This window comes from Caloenas nicobarica, chromosome 3, assembly GCF_036013445.1.
Source record: "Caloenas nicobarica isolate bCalNic1 chromosome 3, bCalNic1.hap1, whole genome shotgun sequence".
In the NCBI taxonomy this organism is placed as follows: Eukaryota; Metazoa; Chordata; class Aves; order Columbiformes; family Columbidae; genus Caloenas; species Caloenas nicobarica.
In genome coordinates this window covers 23,580,351-23,602,855 of record NC_088247.1, presented here as the reverse complement: position 1 = coordinate 23,602,855, position 22,505 = coordinate 23,580,351, and the positions used below count along the sequence as shown (strand labels likewise).

Below are 22,505 nucleotides of genomic sequence, written 5' to 3'. Positions count from 1 at the left end.
TATTTGGTAATTTGGATCTAGATAGCATATACTCATTCGTTTTGTTCAGAATCTAGAAAGAATCACTAGTCAAAGCTACACTGATTTACCTATAGAGACTGTGGAATTTTTCCTTTGAAAAAAAGTAACAAAACATTTGTTTTAAAAATAATCTTATTTTAAGGACTCTGAATTCACAGAATCACATAATGGTTGGGGTTGCAAGGGACCTCTGTAGATCATCTAGTAGAACCTCCCTGCTAAAGCAGGTTCACCTAGAGCAGACTGCATGGGATTGTGTCCAGGCAGGTTTTGAATAGGTCCAGAGAAAGAGATTCCACAGCCTCTCTGCATAGCCTGTTCCAGTGCTCTGGCACCCTCAAAGTAAAGAAGTTTCTCCTTATGTTCAGGTGCATCTTCCTGTGTTTCAGTTTGTGCCCATTGCCCCTTGTCCTGTCATTGGGCACTACGGAAAAGAGTCTGGCCCCATCCTCTTGACACAGGCCCTTAAGATATTTATAAACATAAATAAGATCCCTTCTCAGTCTTCTCCAGGCTGAACAGACCCAGCTCTCTCAGCCTTTCCTCATAAGAAAGATGCTTCTGTCCCCTAATCATCTGTGTACCCCTCCACTGGACTCTCTCTAATAGTTCCTTGTCTTTCTTGAACTGGGGACCCCAGAACTGGACACAAGGGACTTGAATCAGTTCATTTTCAAGGGACTTGAATAATTTCCTTTCAAATCCTTCTACAGTGATCAGTTCCACCTACCATTTAGAAATAACATTTTATTTAAAAATTTTGCTTAATTTCTGCATCCAATAGCTTTAGTTTGTTGCACTTCACAATTCTAATAAGATTTGCTCTCCCATACCAGATTTTCCCATGTAAGTTAACATACTGATAATTCATGTCTTAAGGCTTTTTTTCCTGTCTGTTTGATCAGCACTGAGTTTCTGTTTTCTGTTCTTCCAAGTATTTTCACATTTTCTGAAGTGTGTGGACACAATTTGGCAGAGTCTTCTAACAGTAATGTTAACAATACTGTGTACAGAGGCAAAACTCACTTTCCTATGTCTTGGAAAGATTTTACATTTTTTTATTGTTGTCGTTGCCAAATATCTTATTTAATACATCATATGTGATCAATATGCAGCAGTTCATGTTGAAATGTTTATCTGTAATGACTTTTCCTCCTGCCTGCTCTCACATGAGACAGTCCCCGTTTGTAATTACAGTCTAATTCCTTACTTTTCACATGTATTTTCAGGAAGCCAAATTCAAGGTTCAATACATTTTGTGATAGTGACCATCTAACCAGGTGGTTGCCATCAACTATAACAAGAAAACATATTTTTTGTTATGTCCAAACACTTCAGCATGGGACTTTTCACCATTTCTAGATTGATACAAGCAGAAGACGCGTTCTTTTGGAATGCTTTGAAAATAGGCTACAGTGCTGACTCCCACTCTTTTCCTGAAGGAGTCTAATCCTAGCCATGTTTAAAGATTAGATATACCAGAAATTTGTACTCATTATTTGATGGGATTGGAGGTTTTGGTGCAGCTCCAATACAGTTACTAAGCAAATGCATCCATTTTGCCTTTGGTAAATACATCAAACACAAAATTATAGTTATTCGTTTGGTTTAATCAAGCTGTAGTTTACAGCTGGAATTAACTTCCCTGAAAGATTACTCTGCAGTTTATTTATTCACTTTTCAGATTGAAATATAACGCCAGATACTTTAAAATTACTAACACAGAAAAAAGTTAAAAGAGTGTTAAAATGTGGTCTCACTGTAGGAAAAGGGAAATGTATATCCTGGAGTGAATGAAATTGAATAATGAATATCATAAGACTCTTAGAAAGAGCTGGGAGAAGAGATGGTGTAATAAATCCAGTGGTAAATCACTTATGGCTATTGCTTATCTGGTTGCTGAGTTCTTGTTGCCCACAAGGGATGCATCATCTTCCCTTAATTGTTGGTCTTTGTAGTACTTTTCTTCCCATTAATGCAACTGAAATTAAGATTAGTGCAGCTTTGAAGCTTGAACTTTAGAACCATTGCAATGTGTTATTACTAAGATTAACTTAAAAGTTTACTATTTCCGTTCTGTGCAACAACTTTTCCATCTTTTTTAACATTGTGAATTCTGTGGATCATGTTAAATTTGCAAATGCAACAGAAGAAAAAGCTAATGATCCATGAGAATAGAAATGTGGATAAAGAAACTTTAACTTCTGTTTTCAGAATCTCATTACTGACATAATAAAACAGAATTCTGTAAACTCAGAATCTGAATTGCTTGCATAAATTGTAAAAATCAGTATATAAGCAAATATTAAAAGGAAATCTGCAAAGGATTCAAGTTCTAATGAAATCTGCTATACAGGGAATCACTTCAGGGTAAGAACAATAATGAATGGAGGCTAGAAATCATAGTAATGTTATTCTTTGATCTATAACAACAAGATGGTTTCAAGGAAATGCATTTAGCACACTGGGTAGATAGATTTTTTCACTGGAAAGGATCATGAAAAAATCTGTACTCTTTCTCAACTGTTTTGAGAAACAAAAAAATATTTTGACTGAGGACTAAAAGTATAGTGACTGTATTTAAGGAAATTACTTCAGAAAAATGGAGACAATAACATTTTGTTGGTATTTTAGCCTGAGATTGGTAAGTTATGTGAATGTGAGTCAATGAAACTATAATTTGAGCAATAGCTGAGTCTGAGTCAATGAGAGGAGAAAAGCCAAGAGGAACAAAGAAGAAAACTTTTCTACTTCATGTAAGACAAGTTTATATAATGCCACTTCCTTAAAAGTAGGGAGAAAATCTGTTAGGATGCATAGAGGAGAGTGTCTGTTTCCACTTACAATACCTCTGCGCTGGTGTCAGAGGGAATGACTGCGAACATTCATATGTCAGTGCTGAGGAAATTATAACAAGCTTGATGGGCCTAAGTTTTTCTACCTGAGGATAATGCCAGGTTTCAATAGATTATTCCGTCTTAAATGTCTTTTATATACCAATGATGTAGGAAGTAAGAGCTTTTCAATATGAGGAATTAGTGTATTATTTTAATCTTAAGAATGAAGCCAAAATTGTACACATTTTCCATTATGTTATTCTTACTCCTCTCAAACAGAGCTTGCAAAAATAGCAAAGTTCTTTGCCCCCTCCCCAACATATTTTTATTTCCAAGGAACAAAAAAAAAAAACTTTTAAGATTACCTTAATTCCCTAAAACTTGAGGGTATCAATAGAGATCTGCATGTAAAAATACAAGCTTGTATATGTTGCAGCTACAACTGACTCATGTGACAGCTACTTTTTTTGATTTAGAAAATGTCAGTTCTTCGTGCTGTCATGTCAGTAGTATTTAATGTTAAACCGACATTCAAATTCAAATGAAATTTTATTGATGCCACACACTGACAGGCAGTAAAAGCAAAACACAGCTGTCTCGTAAAAGTAACAGACTGCAACTTTAAATGAGGAGTAATGCAGTGTAGCCTCTGAATAGCAAGCAAGCAGTCTCCCTTTGGTGTCCAACCACTCCCCTATCATGGTCCTGACACAAGAGGAATTTTAATTGTGGCTGTTTTCACTCATCATGTGGAGAACTGAACTTACTCTCACTTGTGTCACAAGTGCTTTCTTGCTGGCGTTTAACCTTTATTCCTTGAACATAGTCTTGTTTTTCTTAGTTATTGGAAAAACAAAAGCAGTCCCTCCACACTTTATCATATATGTCATATACAAATGTTTTGTGACACCCTCAGCACTGTGCAATGCTAACTGCTCTGTGGTCTGTGTGGAGTTGTACAGTTCCCTGAGTACTCAGCACTATACTGTACAGCCACAGTGATCACTCTTAACTCTTGTGAAGAGAACTTGTACAGTAATTTTACTTGTGTCTTACTTGGTGCATGTAGATATCAATGCAAAAATTACTTTCATGATTTCTGTTTGCCAGTATCTGTGTCGTTGGTTATCTTTTAGAGGCATTGCCATTTTATGTACATGTCCAAAACTCATAGAAAGAAGGTAAAACACTTGATCTTCATATCTCAAAACAAAGGCTGCAACAAATAAGACAGTGTCTGTGCTTCCCATTAGAATGCTGGTCCATCCTTATTTTCACAGTAAATGTTCCCACACAGCTGAGGAGAAAACACTCTCTTTACAGTGCCGGCTAAAGCTCTCAAAACTCATTTCTTCTCTTGGTGCCTTGAAATGGGTGTCTATATTCATGATAGCATCCACTTATCCTCAGAAAGCATCCCGGGGTTACGATGTGTAAGGAACTTTACCACTATGTAGAACTGCTCTTTGGACTCTTCTCAAACCTGAGGGCTTTTACTGAGCTCCTTGTACTGACAGTTGCCTGTCTGAGATGGTGTGAAGTTGCTCTCAGTCCTTATCCAGACATCTACTTTTTTAGGAGCAACTTATCTAGCTCTCTATGGAATATCATGGTTCCTCAGTCCTGTGTAGTGTATAATAGAAGTAAAAGCTTCACTTACCTACAGAATAAGCCTTAGAGTCCATTGTAATGAGTCAGTGGAAGGGTCCATCCAGGAATACTGGCAGATATTATCTATAGGAATGTGCCTGGCTGCACTGAGCCACTCAGCAGTATATTCTGCCTCACAGCACACTCCCATGTGTTTCAGAAACATGCAGAACTAATTGTAGACTTTATAAAGTCTGAAAACCATTCAGAGATTTTTGGTAGACTCTGTATCTAGATTTTAACTTTGTGAAGGCCTTTCAGTCACCTTTTCCTGATTCACTGTTACAGATTAAAAATTATGTTCCATGTTAACTCCTCAACACTTGTATTTTAATTGTATTCTCCATTTCCCTGTGATGTGAAATTAGGTATTTTCTTTCACTTCTTGCTAAGATGGAAATGAGGACTGGAAAAATTCTAAGTGAGGATTTGTCTTTTTGAGAATGAAATTTTTGTAGACTCAGACCTTAACCTAATGTTAACTTTCGCCAGTTGGGAATCCATGACAATTTCTTTCACTGAAAGCAGAATTCTGGGTGGCTATCATTTCTGCTAGAACAGGGGGCAAGATTCAGGCCCTTGAGCTGTGCCCAACTCCATAGAACCTGCACCAGATTCTATGTAATATTTCTAAAAGAAAAGGGATTTAGGATTTTTTTTTTAATGTAGAGTTTATACTTTTATTTGCATTTATCATCTTCTGTATTTAGTATGCAAAGTTAGCATCTTACAATATTCTTTTCATTGGTCTCAGTTTAAGAAAAGAAATTTTGAAATACATTTTTCAGACATGATACACTGATTTGGCATTCATACTATCCTGTTATTGCTAAAGACTTAGTTTTAATTTTCAGTTTAAGTTCTGTGTTCTAAACATTCTCTACTCCTATTTATTTCAAGGGATTGTGAAAGTTAGTGCATGGAAGGTGAATCTGAGTTAGCATAATCTAAATTCATATAAATGGTTTAAACCTGGAAATTAAATTAAGAGAATCCTGAACTGAAATTTAATTTAGTTCATTTCCTATTCTACGGTAATTGAAAACATTAAAAGAATGTCAGTGAAAACAATGTGCTGAAACTGCAAACTCAGTCAATTATTCTAGCATACAGATTCAAATTCAGAAATATAGTGGGTTTCCCTTAGGCTGTATAGTATCAGTTGAGCAGAACAATCCAGTAATGAAAAGATACTCTTGCAGTTTTCTTTTAGTAACTAATTGGTGTATAAGATCTGTTCCAAAGAGAACCTTCACACACTGCAGTAAAAATGAAAGTAAACAAAAGGAAGAATCATTAAATGAGTATGTCTTAACCTATGCATATATATATTTACAGGTCAATTTAAGAGTAGTACGATTATGTAACTAACCTCAAATTAATGTAAGCTATATTGCAGATATAGAAAAAAAATTCTAAATATTCTAAAAGAATGTCAAAGTTGCAAAATTGAGAAGTAAAACTTAATAAATGCCAAAATAAAAGATTGTTCAAAATTTTAATTCAGTTCACTCATGTACAAGAATTATGATATCCTGTTTAATAACATGATTGCATCATAGTCTCTTCTCTCCCTCCCCCTCAAAAAAGTAAGCTGCCTTCTGCTTCCAAGAGATTCAACACTTACATAATCATGTCACATTCTCAAAGCTGTGCTTCTCCTATGCATTGAATGATATATCCGTTCAGGACAACATGATAAGGGAAGATTTTTTTTTTCATCAAAATGTTTAATGAGATAAATATGAATTTGCATTCATTTTTAAAGCATAGAAAAAAATCCCGAATAACAGATTCAGAATTATCAGTACAGAAGGTCTTACTAGGATTTTTCATTGTGGTGAATTTCAAAACATCCGTGCTTTTGCTTCTGTTTTGTTTCTTCTTTTCTGGATGAAACTGAACTTCAGTTTCATAACCTAATTCATTAAATACTTCCTATGTATGCGTCCACCTCACAGAATAAGTAACATATAAAATTGCACAATCTAAAAATAATTTGGATAAAATTAGGATTTAAGGAATAGCTGCTTAAGACCAAAAAGTCCCAATGATTACCTGTTTCTCTGTTTACATTTCATATTTTGCCTTGTTTGCATGTCATGTTTTTTACCTGCAACCAAAGTTCCCAGTGGTCTTTTTCAAACAGAAGATATTTAGAGAGTTTAGATTAAATTAAGCATTGTTTCATATCATCATAATCAGTACAGTGTAATCTGCATTTTTGATGCCATACCTTAAAGTTTTGAAACTTTTTGGCAAACAAACAAAATAATATGTTATGATTTTTTTAAAAAACAAAACAAAAAGCTATAGATTAATACCGAAAGCTTATAAGTTTAAAAAGAAAACAAACTCCCCCAACATCCCCAAAACTTTCTATGAACTTAAAATATATTGGTCTTATAAGACTCTATATAATTAAGGTTGTTTCCCACTTTTCATTAAAAGACTTATAATCATCTATGAAACTGCTGAATATTACTTGGTCAAAACGAGTAGGTGCCTTTTTTTTTCTTTTTTCCTAAGACAGAAAGAATGAAAACCATTTTATTTGGTGAATGCGAGCAATGTATCAACCTTTTATTTCTAAAGTTATATTATCACATTCTTTGGAGATGATAATGCTGGCCTGGTGATGTTTGTGCCACAATCTGGTGGTTTGCCCATCTCAGGAAAATTTTCCCAATTTGATGAAAATATGAATCTTTAGCTAGATATATTTTATCTGAGCAAGTCCTACCCTATGAATGAGTACTCCAAAATATTTTTTCTTCAATGATTTTCAGAAGGGTTGAGCATCAATACCTTTAACCAGAATAACAAGTGCTGTGTGCACATTGTTCCCCTGTCAGTGTGTGAAAGAGTAAGCACAACTGCAGATGATGGGGGTGTTTAACTCTCAGTCCTGTCTGTGCCATTCTGGTTTTTATAGGCTTGTATAAATCTTCTTCCATATTTCAATGCATGCTTCATGTTCATGGTGAGTTGATTACTCCAAGAGTGAGTATTCTGGAAAAGACTGTGAGGAAATGAATGCATTCATAATCACTGAAGTGTTTGGTAGGTGATAAGCCAAAGTGCCTTGCACTAAATAACACAAGAAAAAAATGTATGTGTTCATGTTATTTCTTCTCCCTTTCTTCCTGCCTTCTCTGCCCATCTCCTCCCCTACACCCTCTCCCCACCCCCCAAAAAAAAAAAAGATCAGACCGATGCTCTTCTGACAAGTAACGTACAGTCGTTTCCCCGCTGACTATAAAGGGGGCTTAGACATGGAGTGTTCCTGAAGGTAGCTCTCTATAGACACTTGAAGTTAAAGTTTTTAAACTCAAATGGAATCTCACCTTTAATACTTGTTTCTCTTATATTAAGTATAAATTATAATTCATTGTTGATGTGCTTGCTGATTGCAAAGCTTACTTGTACGATTTCTATATATGCACAGTAATCATCTTGATTCAGGTATTTGCATACCTATCTCTTGCAAGTATTGTTATTCATTAAAAGTATTTTTTTTCAATAAAATCATCACATACAAAAACTGTCTTCTACTACCTGTTTACATGTGTTCAACGTGCTTCTTAAATGTTTTTTGTTTTCTTTTGTATGTGTGGATGTAATAGCTGAAAAGGGAAGAACAGGAATTCTGGATAGGAAATATGGACACAAAAAAATCTGGTTTGAAATTGGTGGGAAAAGACCTTAAAACTTTTTGTAATGTGCTTATTACAGAAGAAAATTACATAAAATGTTATTTTCTTTTTCATTTTATGCTCAAAAGACCTGTTACTGACAACCTGTATTAACAACACTATTTTACGTTTTACATGTTTACATAAATTTTCTTATATGTTGCTTAAGTCAAGAAAAATGCTTAAACTATTAGAAAGTATGATTGATTGAATGACTGTCTCATCAATATATTCAGACATGAATTGCCAATAGACTGCAAAGCTTTTGAGAAATTTAAAGTGCACCTCTCAGTTTCCAAAGGATATGAAGCAGCTGGTATCATTACTTATTGTGAACTCATTCTGCTATACAAGCATGTAGAAATATATCAGTTTATTTGAAAAATGTGGCGTCTTTGGTGTCTTTCGGGTGATGTCTATTAGAATGTAAAATATTCAGTCGCCAAGATATAAAAATATTTCAGCCCTCCTTACAAAAACTTTGCAGATCCAAGAGAAAGGTCTGGAGGTAATTTTGTCCCAGTGCACACAGCCCATGCTCATTTCTCATCCTAGACTCTTTGAAAGTTCATGCAAGTTCCTAATACCTCACTATAGCTACATTACCCAAACCCTTGTTTTTCTATAGACTTTTCTATCATTCTAATTAGATAGAGATTTTGCAATTAGCACGTTTTCCAGTACATAATATAGACTCTTTTTTTATCTAGAACTGTAGGTTTCAATAGCACATAAGTGGTTCCAAGACAGAAAGAAAATGCCAGGAACTCTCATTTTAAGTTGCATTGATTTAATTAAATAGATTATATTATGAATGTTTAAGATGCAACAACTGCAGAATGAGCATTTGTTGACATTTACATGCATTTAGAAATCCATTGTAGACTCTGAATGTTAACTCAAGTACCATTTCATACTTTTAATTACTCTTTGGTAGTTCAAAAATGATTCTGCATAAAACATATAGATTATGTTTGTGATCTTAAATTACTTGAAATTTAGATAACACTAACAGAGTTCTTGATGTTTCCAGAGTTTTCACATTACCTTACTTTTTTACTATTGAAACATCTGTTATTATTTCCATGTAGGTTCTGAAATAGGATGTATATATGTATTTGCCCTTCTGTTTTTTTGGACTCATCCCAAAATATTTTACCACATCACTTTCAGAACCTAAAGATAGATTGTACATAATGTATGAGCTTTGTCTTCCATGGCAAGTAGAAATGACAAGACAGCATTACCTTTTTGCTGAGCAGGGCCCACCCAATCTATACTTAAGGTATAGTAAGTATTTAATTATTAGAGATTATTAAGCACTATTTGGAGTCCCATGAAGTGTGCTTGTAATTATTTAATGCTTAATATGTGAAGTGCAAAAACTTTTTTACATTCAGAACAATTAACCCCTTGTGGCTTGTCTTATGCAGTTTTTATGGGATTAGTGGTATTGCTGTTTTAATAGTATGTCCCCATCTGTAATAAACAGTAATATTAATAGGAGATTATATGAGTATAAATTCACTTATCTAAGCTGAGATCATTGACAGTTTTGACCTACACCTATATGCTATATGTTATGTTTTCATGACTTGTTTCTTAGTTTAGATCCCTAAAGTTTTGCAAATACCCTAGCTGGCATTTATTTTAAAATGTCTTTACAGTTTTGTCTGGTAGGCTTTCTATTTATAGTTCATGCTACAAACTGCCAGAGTGTACAAAAGTTACAATACTGGTTCATGTTTTTTTTGAATAGACAAGAAGAAATTTCTGCCAAATATATATATATATATATATATACACAGCTTGGTGTCTACAGTATTTCTTGAATCGGTGATTGCAGTTTTCTGGGATCATATCTGAGGCCAAGGTTCCATGATCATTAAAAATGAATCCATGTAACATCAGAACACCCAGCAGTGCAAATCTGATCCAAATCTGGTATGAAAACATGATTGAAATCCTGTAAAATTTATTAGGTCATGCAGAAGCAAAATTATGAATATTTTGTGCTTTCATGCCAGTTTTATGTATGGTTTGGCATAAAGTTTGAATGGCATCAACAAACAGTAATTCATCCAATATAAAGCTTTGAAATAAATTTAACCTGCCAGAAATTGTTGGACAAATTTGTACTATGGGACCACAGTATAAAGGGCTGCAATGTTACGTTTATTTTACTGTCAGTTCAATTATTTCCTCTGTTTTAAAACTATTATCTGCCATCTCCATGGGTAAAGTTTTAACTGCCGTAGTATTCTTTGTGCCAAAGCATAAACAAGGTTTACTAAACCAGAAAGAAAAAAAGGAATAGAGCCCTGCAGCCTAATTTCTTGGGTGCTTATAGGGAACTTATATTCTGGCCCCTAATAACAGTATGCTTGTATGTTCCATAAAGACAGACATAATGTAACATTCTTCAGCATTCTATTGTGAAGGAAGTAAAATTCAGATGAGTATCATAGCTTGCAATTCAATGTGTCTTGCTTGCTTTTGTCAACTTTCTAGACCTACCCCTGTAGGTTTACATGCAGTGTAAATGCACATATACATATAGGGATGTTAAGTAAACTATGTTCTTCCTTTCAAAATAGGTGAAGATGACATTTACAGATATCTCAGAAGTTCATCAACTTCTGATAGAAGTACACTGTACTATATAGAATTCCTGAGAATTTCTCTTGGGGACACAAAATGAACACTTGCTTCTTTTACCAGAATTCCTATTGAAGACAGGTTTTGGAGGGCACAAACTTGAAGCTGAACTGTAAGGTGTACTCCAGGGATATACTTAGCATACTCCACCTACTAATGAACATGAAAGCTAGCCCAAAGTAAAAACATGCTAGTGCAGATAGTGTGGACATCGTGTCCTCAGCTTCATTGTTTCACTGCCCAGATTTGCTGCACTACTTTCTATTGTGGATAGAACCACAGTACCGATCATAATTGAACTGAGCTGAAAGAATTTGTAATTAATATTCTACATACATTATAGACGTGTCAATATTTTTTATGCTGACAACTGGTACTTCTACATTCCTCATTATTTATATCAAATATGACAGAACAAATCACTTTGGATAAATAGTGTCAGGTGGTGATAGTCAGTCATCAAGAAGTAATCTGGCTGTTTTGGTTTTAATTTAACTGGCTTTTATCCATTCGTTGTTCTGATAATCCTATAATGAAACTCAGGCATAAGATAATTGGCAGTAATTTCCAGTACAATAATATTTCTCAGCAGTAAGAATATTGGCAGAATTTCTCTGACTGCTGGCTCATTTCAATGTCAGGTCATCCCAAGTACTGTGACTCTATGGAGCTCATGACCATATTTCCCCACTGTGAAAGTTCACAGCATCTACTTTAACACTGAAGTTTCCGCTGCAGCATTTCAACAATGAGGTTTCACAACAATATAGTCCTTTATGAGAAATTACATCAGATGTACAAGAGCATCAGGGAAAAAGGGAATGGAAAGTTCTATTTTTTGTGTGTGTTGAGAAGGGAAAGAAATTTGATAAGAGCTGGAAAGACAGCTTTCCTGTGAACACCCAGGGCAAGATCCTGTTATATTTCCACATGATTAGCAGCACCTACTTGCATGTGAAATAACCCAATTTCTAATAGCCCTACTGAAAAACAGAGATAGTATTGATGGTAGAAAAGTGTAGGGAATATGTGGTCACAAATTAGGTACTGTCATTCTTATATTTTTTTCTAGAGTATTCAAAGTGGTGTTTTAAAAATTTGACATAAAAGCCAGAAACTAGTTTGTTGGATATCCTTACAGGGAATATTCTATTTTTCAGATACAAAAAGCAATAATGCTCTTTATTTTGTCTTACTGAATGTTTGTAACAAATGTTTTTTTCCTAGGCATAATGTTGTGAAAACAGCTCTAAAAACTGAGACTATCACTGGACTTTTCCTGAATTAGTAACAATTAGAAGAAACCAAAATCAGTTTCCATTTTACAAGGTGGTCTTTTGATAAAAAAATTCTGAATAATCTAAACAAAACAGCAAAAAAGGGTTTAATGTCTCAAAGATATTTAAATTTAAGTTTTATATTTTTGCTTCTAGTTAGATATTTTTACTTGCATGTTCTTTTTTTTTTGTATTGTGTGTGAAATAGGAAATTGAATTCTGATACCCAAGACAGTGAGTGATTATGTTGTTTACAATCAGCTTATCTAACACTTAATATCTAACTTAATCAATAAATATTTGATTGGATTTGAGTTTACAATAGGCTGACAGAAAATGTAAACTACTTTATTGATATAAATGTTCCCCCAGAGTCTCAAAAATAAGATGTAAATAAGCACTATATTTCTGTACGAAATTTCATGTCCTCTGACGTGCACAGGCCTAAAAGTTCCTATATGTACTGCTGTGTACTCAGACATGGTATCTTTACCAAAACTGTTTTTTCCCAGTTATAACTCGTGGAGGTATTTTGTCATTTACAGATACAGAAATAGAGTTCAGTGGCTATTTGTAGACTATGAGGCTTCCGAAGCAGCAGGAAATTCGCTTTGGGATAGTGCTATCGACAGGTGAAAAAGTCTTTCCACATTTGGAGAATGATGGCTCAAGAAGAACTGTAAAAGTATGCTATAATAGATTTAGAGACATTTCATCTACAGTTATGATATTTATGTTAAAATGGTAAATGGACAAAATTATTAAATTTCATGTGATTAATCTAGACCATTCTGAGGTGGAGGAGAGGAAGAGCCAGTAAGTAATTAACTAATTTGTTATCCTGTTTATTGCAACACTAATTGAATTTTGTGTTAAACACATAAGTTGCAGAAAAAAAAAACCAGTTAGTTAGTTAGTTAGTTAGCTATTATTAGTATTTTATTTCTTTATGAACTTACACCTACACAATTTTTTGCAATGAAAATCAATACATTTTAACATGTAGATGCTATGACATATACATACTACATATATATTAATAAACCCGAACTCTTTTCAGCACTGTATTAGTCAAAATATAGGTTAGATATTTTAGGCTTAAAATAAACAAAAACCAACGTTTCTTTTTGGCTCTTCCTAAATGCCATATCTCAATCTACATTTTGAATTAAATTTCTGTTTACAGAAAAATTTATTTTAGAACAAAGTCTTTCTATAAGAATCTCAGTAAGTTTTTATGTTAATAAGTAATACCAAGGTCATTTCAGTTAATGATTAATTTAATATCTTTGTATCAGATTATATTTAATTCAATTATAGTACTCTAATGTACTGTAGCTCACTTGGGCAAATGTAGCGAAGGAGTTGGAAAATCCCTATGTTAGTGGATACTTGAAGGTATAAGTGACTTACAATAATGATGTGAACTGTTAATAGCTAAAGGTAAATCAGAAACATCTTTTGTGCTACTCAGTCCTATTTCAAAGCAAGAATGGAGAAAGAGTAGGCAGGCTATGGTAGGCTTCTGTCAAACTTCTAAAGCTTGTGGAAGGCTTTTTGTAACTCTTCATGTCAATGATGTTTCAGGAGTCCTCAGGGATCTTTATTTCAGATGAGGAGAAAATGGAATAGTGTATCTGCCATGTATACTATGCAAATATATATTTTTAAAGATAAATACACTAGACTTGGTTTTGCATGATTCAGGAAGGATCTAGTGCCTTGTACAGACACATCATCTGACTGAAGCAGCACTGCAAAAAGGAGAGAAGAAATGATTCTCTGGCATTGCATCATATATATTTACACACTTGTGCAAAACGGAATGCTAAGTCAAATACATAAAATGATAGCAAGTCAGAACAATAATTTTATCCCAGTTCTGACAACTTCTGTAGGGAAGATGGCTATATAGCAGACTCAAAGGGCTTGTTTGTCCAAAAGTTTGTTTCATTTCACCAAAATTTATCTGTTGATCTTATAAAAGATAGTGCCTCTCCCTGACAAGCTTTCTTCTTTATGTGGTAGAAGATAGTGGAGAATCAATCTCTTGTGTAGCTTTCTAACTGTATATCAGCATTATGGGAAGTTTATTTCACCACACACAAACAGATTCTTTAATCAGGGAAGTTTCATCTGTCAGTCACATGGCACTGCCACTGATAACCAAATGTTGCACCTACTAAAGGATAGGAAAGTATCTACAAGAAGGTGGCAGATAAATACTGTTACAATGGCTCATGCTGTCAAATCAGCATTAAAATATCATCACATCATCTATCAAACAACTTACATTTTCAGGGTTTTAAAGAAATGTCTTTGTATGTTTGATAAGGAGATTAAAATAATGAAATATAGCTATTTCTTGTGAAGTTCAGCTCATCTGAATGACCAAATCATCTTGGCCCCTTTTATAGTGAATGAAGAGAAACAGATCTTTTTAGAATTGAACAATTCATCCAATCTATTTTAGGTATCTACCGTAGGATGAGATAAATCATACCCCATAAGTTACCATTAACTCTAAAAGACAGACAACTGATTTAGATGTTTATATAAGCTGTTTACATAAGCAATACTGAGAGCTAGTTAAAATGAATGCTGCCCCTTTTGTCTGGAAACTGAGCATGTTTGCTTGTTTCTTTTTTGTCAACAAAGTGAAATTGCAGGGATGTGCGAATATGCACATGGAAACAATCTTTTAGCAAGGGAATAATAATATACCTCTGTAATCCATTTGTACTGTGTGTGATTATACATACTCCTCCTGACACCCCTGTTAGTAAACTAAACATTGTCAAGGCATCAGTATGAGTCTGGGAAAGTGATTGTCTGGACTGCTGAAGTGTTAGGGTAAATGCTAGTATGCTTCTAGCTTGGATTGTCTAGCACTCTCCCAAACAATTTCGGGGCATAATGTACTAGACAGTGTGAGCTGAATTCCTAGGTGGTGGCTCATAGACAGCCATAGTCCATTGAAGGGTCATCAAGTTTAACAGTGCATGGCTGTGGTCAGAATATTCTCATCAGTCTTGAGGCTTGACATTTAAGATATTAGTGCAGATAGAGATGCAGTGGCTAAGTGATGGAATAGCATTCTTTTGTGGGTGAGATTCTTTTTCCCGACGTCTAGATACTGAAAATTCTGAGCCAGTATAGCCTACTATATAAGGAAAGGACCAAGGCTCAACTTACAGTAAAGGTAGAAAATAAGTGTTTACAGAAGCTGAATGAACTGCCTGATCTGACCACGTATCTAAATAAGAGCTGGTTTGTTTTCTTGAGATTCATATTTCTCTACTGACAATGAAAGCAGACAAAGCTAGCTCGTTCAAATTTAGCCTTTTAATGTTCAAAAGCCTGAGTTATAACAGGTAAATCCCAGCCTTTGTGCCCAATTTATGAACAAAGAAAACAAAGGCATTTTGTGTTTTCAGAGGATTCAGTTGCTGGACAGCTTTAGCATTTGTACAGGAAGAAAAGCAAGGTATTAGACTCCTTACATTTTTGGTTTTGTTTTTTTAAATCAGATGAAACGGATCTTCTCAGGGGAGCAGGGCCAGAAGAAAGGCAATGAGAAAAAATATTATACCAGCTCTAGTTTGTCCGTTTGTAAAATAGCTAAAGGTTGTCTATGGGTATGTTATTTACCATGAAAATATCTGATTCTCTCCTAATCAGTGAAGGACCTCATAGAATCATAGAATGGTTTGGCTTGAAAGGGACCTTAAAGATCATCTAGGTCCAAGCCCCCTGCCATGGGCAGGGACACCTTCCACTAGACCAGGTTGTCCAAATCCCCATCCAACCTGGCCTTGAACTATTCCAAAGAGGGGGCATCCACAACTTATTTGTGCAACCTCATGTAGAGAATGAACTGAAAACAGCAAACTGAAGGGAAGACCAGCAGCCTGATTTGGAACCACTTAAGGAAGCTGTTCAGTAAAATAAAGACAGCAAAATGGAAAACATTTGTAGAATTAGAATGACTTCTTTGGGGAGGGGACATGACGGTAATGAAGGAAGAATTCACAAAGAAGAAGAATCTGGAGTTGAGAAAGATAAATTTGGAACCACTCTTTACATAGCTTCAAGAACTAGTCCTCAAGGCAAAATAGGAGATTTAGAATGCATCTTTACATTTTAGCAATGCTGTATGGAGAAAATGCAGAGAGGAGAAGAGTTGTAGCTGCTCAGGGTAGAACTGTTCATTCCAAGGAGTACAGAGGGAGCTGTTTACCCCATTCGGCATGTTAGTATGCCAAAAAGGGGAATGCTAATTGAAAATGAGTTTAGGAATATTTCTTTGTTACAGCAAAAAAGAAACTGAAGCCACTCTATTTTGACACTAGAATGAATGAAATAACCTTTGCATTTTCTCCCTGAGTTACCACTATGGTCTGCTGGCTTCATTATGGAGATTAGATGAGCAGGTGAAGCTCCCACTTAGTGCCAAATAGAGGGTCAATTTTTCCTTTTCTCTGAATAAAAGAGAATGAAATAATAGAAGTGGTATAAATTAATAAAGTGGTTACTAATCTCTTTTAAGCTAGTGTAGGTACTATGCTTTCTTCAATAAATTAATGGCATAATAAAATATCAAATGAATAATTAGTTCTTGGTGTTTCAGTTTCTGATTTACCCAAATTATATGTAATTTTTCTTTGGTCACTGTTGGTACATCTAATCTAATTGAATCATGAGAATATAATTTGCATCAAGATCAGATTCATTGGCATTATGTTTTGTTTGATATTTTATAACTCCTTGTCTTATTTTCTTCATTACTCTTCCCATATCTGTTTGCAGGCTTTGACCTTGTGAAGTGTGAAGATCCTGGCATACCAAATTATGGCTACAAGATCCGAGATGAAGGACATTTTGTAGACACTGTCATTTTATACAGCTGTAATCCTGGTTATACAATGCATGGTAATAGTATTATGACCTGCTTAAGCGGAGATCGAAGAGTTTGGGACAAACCTTTGCCTACTTGCATAGGTAATATGGGTTGTGACAATGAAAGATTTCCATCTGATGTTTCAAGAAAAAAGAATCCCAAATATTCTGTCTTTCTATACTTATAATAATGGTATAAATATATTTTAAATTTCAAGTAAAGATTTAATGTTGGCATCTGAGTATGCCTTCTCTGAAATAGATGGCTGGCTTACTAATGGCTACAAAACTGCTGGGAAACACTTATTTCTATAATGCAGCCTTTGATTAAGGACTACTGCTTTGGTTCTGATGATATCCTGGGTGATTGAGTCTGATATACTATAGCAGGCTGTGGTATTGTCTAAATACTTCACAAGCTAAGCAAGTCCATCATAAAGCAAATAAAGGGGTTTTGTTACCTTATCTGTTTTCATAAGAAATTATTTCAGCATCTCATTCCTATGAAGCTAATTTCTAATTTTCATCCCACATTGATGGATTGTTTTATCTGCATGTTCTTGAGTCGTGGTTGCTATGCTACGATACCCCATGTGTCAGAGCCTTGTGGTAGATCTTTTCTTTAAATATAATGTCTCCAAGTGTCTAAAACTGTGTTTTGTTACAATAATTAAATGTTAACCAGAGAAGTACTAGGTGAGATACATAAAATAACACCAGTATAGCTATTGACCATTGTACCCTTGCTAGGCAGTTTCCTCCAGTTTTGTTTTCCAGTCCAGCAACTACCCATGACATCCTGAGTTCAAGTTTCACATCGACTTCCCATGAGTCCTTGTGAAAGTCTTTCTTTCTATGTGTCTTCTGATGCTTAGTTTTTGCCTCTGCTATCTGCTGCAGGCAGGCCACCAACTGCTTTCAGCACTCACCTGACCTGCAGGATCCTTGCTTATTGCCTCTCTCCCATATTGGGTGCTACATTTTCCATTCCAGGAGCTGCTTCCTTGTCACAGTTTAACCCCAGCTGGCTACAAAGCATCACACCACTGCTCACTCAGTGCCCCCTCGTGGAACAGGGGAGACAATCAGATGAGTAAAAGTGATTAAATTAGTGGGTTGAGATAAAGGCAGTTTAATAGGTAAAGCAAAAGCTGCACACAAAAGCAAAGCAAAATGAGGGATTCATTCACTACTTCCCATCATCAGGCAGGTGTTCAGCCATGTCCAGGAAAGAAGGGCTCTATCATGTGTAAGGGTTACTTGGGAAGACAAAATGCCATAACTCCGAATGTCTCCCCCTTCCTTCTTATTCTCCCAGAATTATATTCTGTGCATGCCATCATATGGTATGGAATATCCCTTTGGTCAGTGGGACTCAGGTCTCCTGGCTGTGTCCCCTCCCAGCTTCTTGTGCACTCCCAGCCTACTCACACACTTTGTGTAATCACTGCTTAGTAATAACTAAAACATCTCTGTATTATGAGCACTGTTTCCAGCACAAATCCAAAACACAGTCCCATGCTAGCTACTGTGAAGAAAATTAAATCTATCCCAGTCAAAACCAGCACATTCCTGCTGAACACATTCCAGACCTGCAGTCTACAATGGAACAAGCTCCCTTCCTTTCAAAAGTTCACCTTACCCAGATGGTAAGTGACAGAAAAAAAAAAAAAAAAAAATCAGGGAACACTATTTCTGCTGTCTTAGTAGATGTGTTATTTTTCCCACTTGATTCTAGAAATATCTCTCTAAGTTTTCTCTTGTACATATGACAGGTCGAAACAGCTCTTTCCAGTTTTGATTTAAAGACTTTTCAGGTTCTTTATCCATTGAAGTCCTCAAGCTCTTCAGTTTAATTGGCTAGCTTCCTTTTCCTGTCAGTTTGCCCTTTTATAGGGAAGAACCATAATCAGTTCTACCTTTGCCTATCTCCCTATTTAAATTAAATGAAGTCATTACTCGAAGGTCATTTTCTGTAATATTTTCTTGTGCCTGTGTTCCCTACCAAGTAAGTATTTGAATCAATGCTAAAATACTTGTTCGTTTCAAGTCTATTAGGTGAATAAATCCATTCTTCTATTTCCTTTTCTTAAAAGAAAACAAAACCAAAACCAAACAAATAAACAAACAAAACCAACAAAAAAACAACAACAACATATTCCAGTCTGACCTGGAGGAAGATAGGGAATCCAGGATTAAGAGAATCTAAAGAAATTTCCCATATTTACTACTGTAGAACATCTTTCATAACTCTTCAAATTATTTTTGACCAATATGTATGTTTTTTAATGCTGACTTTGTTTAGTTTACTGCATCATTGCTATGTAATGCTTCCTCCACTTCCATATCTTTACCTGTATTTCCAGTATTCTTGATAAGAGTATACTTTTAAGCTTCTATATTCCACTTTTTTTTTTTTTAATTATATTTGATTTTGTAACTTGCATTACTAGATTGGATTTCTGTATTTTATTACTAAGCTTGTGGAAACAGTTATTCCAAAACCTCTTATTTATTGAGCATCTCGCTTCATCTCTAAGTGGAATTATGTCCCGATATCAATAGAATAGTCAATATTCTTTTATTATCCTGAGACAGATTTTGTTCTTCCTTTCTTTCTGTTCAACCACAAAGCTATCTTTCTATGTACCTTTATCTCTTTACATATCCTTTTATTTTCTGTCCTTGTTCCTGTCTTTTAAATCAAATTTAGGGATTGCCTGAGTTTTGAATATACTCCCTCTTCTTGTTTCTCAATTTAAAATTCTTCTGAAACGTTAATTAGCTTCATAAAAAGTCAAATGTTCACCATTGTCTCTGAAAATCTAAAGGTGAATCTTCCTAAATAGTTTTTCAGAAACAGTCTGTTCCCTTCACGAAATTGTTATGGTTTGGCTACTCTTCTGTGCAGAGCAAAACTTGTCATGAAGATCCCTAAAAAATCAGTTAGGCAACTCCAGATAATTTCATGCTCTCTTTTTGCCCCCTCCAATGTTATTTATATAATCCTTTCTTTCTTTCCTCTGGAGATCATCTAGTCCAACCCACCTGCTAAAGCACGTTCACCTACAGCAGGTTGCATGGAATTGTGTCCAGGTAGGTTTTGAATATCTCCAGAGAAGGAGACTCCACAACCTCTCTGCACAGCCTGTTCCAGTGCTCTGGCACCCTCAAAGTAAAGAAGTTTATCCTCATGATCAGATGCAACTTCCTGTGTTTCAGATTGTGCCTGTTGCCACTTATCCTGTTGTTTGGCACCACTGAAACGTCTGGCTCCATCCTCTTAACACCCACCTTTGAGATATTTATAAGCATAAATAAGATCCCCTCTCAGTCTGCTCTTCTCCAGGCTAAACTGCCCCAGCTCTCTCAGCCTTTCCTCATAAGAAAGATGCTCCAGACCCCTAATCATCTTGGTAGCCCTCCACTGGACTCTCTCCAGTAGTTCCTTGTCTATCCTGAACTGGGAAGCCCAGAACTGAACACAGTGCTCCAGATGCGGCCTGAACAGAGCAGAGTAGAGGGGAAGGAGAACGTCCCTTGACCTGCTGCTCACCCTCTTCCTAATGCATCCCAGGATACTGTTGGCCTTCTAGATCACAAGGCCACATTGCTGGCTCATGGTTAACTTCTTGTCCATCAGGACTCCCAGGTCCTTCTCCACAGAGCTGCTTTCCAGCAGGACAACCCCTAACCTGTACTGGTGCCTGGGGCTATTCCTCCCTAGGTGCTGGACCCTACATGTGCCTTTGTTGACCTTCATCAGGTTCCTCACCACCCTACTCTCTAACCTGTCCAGGTCTCACTGAATGGCAGCACAGACTTCTGGTGTACTGGCCACTCTTCCCAGTTTTTTGTCATCAGCAAACTTGCTGAGGGTACACTTTGTCCCTTCATCCAGGTCATTGATGAATATGTTGAATAAGACTGGACCCACTACTGACCCCTGGGCAACCCCACTGGACCCACTACTGACCCCTGGGCAACCCCACTAGCTACAGGCCTCCAACTAGACTCTGCACCACTGATCACAACCCTCTGACCTCTGCCATTCAGCCATTTTTCAATCCATCTCACTGTCCACTTGTCTAACCCATACTTCCTGAGCTTATCTATGAGGATATTATGGGAGGCAGTGCCAAAAGCCTTGCTGAAGTCAAGGTAGACAACATCCACTGCTCTCCCCTCATCTACAGAGCCAGTCATGCCATCATAGAAGGCTATCAGACTGGTCAAGCATGATTTCCCCTGGGTGTATCCATGTTGCCTACTCCTGATAACCTTCTTTTCCTCCACATGACTGGAGGTGACATCCACAATGTGCTGTTCCATCATCTTTCCAGGGATGGAGTAAGGCTGACTGGCCTATAGTTTCCTGGGTCCTCCTATGAGGAAAAGCTGAGAGAGTTGGGGTTGTTCAGCCTGAAGAAGAGAAGGCTCCAGAGAGATCTTATTTAAGCCTTTCAGTACTTAAAAAGGGGACTATAGGAAAGATGAGGACAGAATTTTAGCAGGGCCTGTTGCAACAGGACAAGGGGTAATGGTTTTAAACCAAAAGAAGATAGAATCAGGCTAGACATGAGGAAGAGATTTTTTTACCATAAGGGTGGTAAAATACTGGCACAGGTTGCCCAGAAAGGTGGTAGATGCCCCATCCCTGGGAACATTCAAGGCCAGACTTGATGGGGTTCTGAGCAACCTGTTCTAGTTGAAGATGTCCCTCTTCATTGCAGGGGGGTTGGACTAGATGAGCTTTGAAGGTCCATTCCAACCCAAAATATTCTATTATACCATTCTAGGATTCTTGCTCTTCTTGAAGACTGGAATGACATTGGCTTTCCTCCCATCCTCAGGCACCTCTCATATTGTCTGTGACCTTTCAAAGATGATGGATATTTGCTTAGCAATCACATATGCCTGCTCTCTCAACACTTGTGGGTGCATCCCATCGGGGCCCATGGATTTGTGGATGTTCAGTTTACTCAAATAATCTCAATGCAGTCCTCCTTGACCAAAGGAAAGTCTTCATTTCTCCAGACTTCCTCTCTTACCTCCAGGGTCTGGGAATAATGAGGCCTGGCCTTGGCAGTAAAGACTGAAGCAAATAAGGCATTCAATAACTCTGCTTCCTCTGCATCCTCCATCACCAGGGCACCCACATCATTCAGCAGTAGGCCAGAATTTTCCATAGTCTTCCACATCCCTGCATACTCTAACAAAGTACCCACATTCTTCTCAAGTGGCCTGTCCCCTTTTCCACACTCCCTAAACTTCCTTCTTCCACTTGAGTTTTGTCAGAAGTTCCTTGTTTATCAGCACAGGTCTCCTGCTCCCTTTGCTTGATTTCTTGCTCATAGGGGTGCACTGATCTTCAGCTTGGAGGAAGTGATGCTTAAATATTAACCAGCTTTCTTGGACCTCTTTACCTTCTACAGCCCTGAGCCATGGGAGTCCTCCAAGTAGGACCT

General features: G+C 36.3%; 1 protein-coding gene across 1 annotated transcript in view; it reads left to right on the top strand.

The window, feature by feature from the left end:
* Positions 1–22,505, top strand: part of CSMD1 (CUB and Sushi multiple domains 1) — a 1,102,582-nt gene that overhangs the window by 877,432 nt on the left and 202,645 nt on the right. Inside the window, 1 exon segment of the mRNA XM_065633007.1 lies at positions 16,948–17,139. Within this exon segment, the coding sequence (XP_065489079.1) occupies positions 16,948–17,139 (192 nt within the window).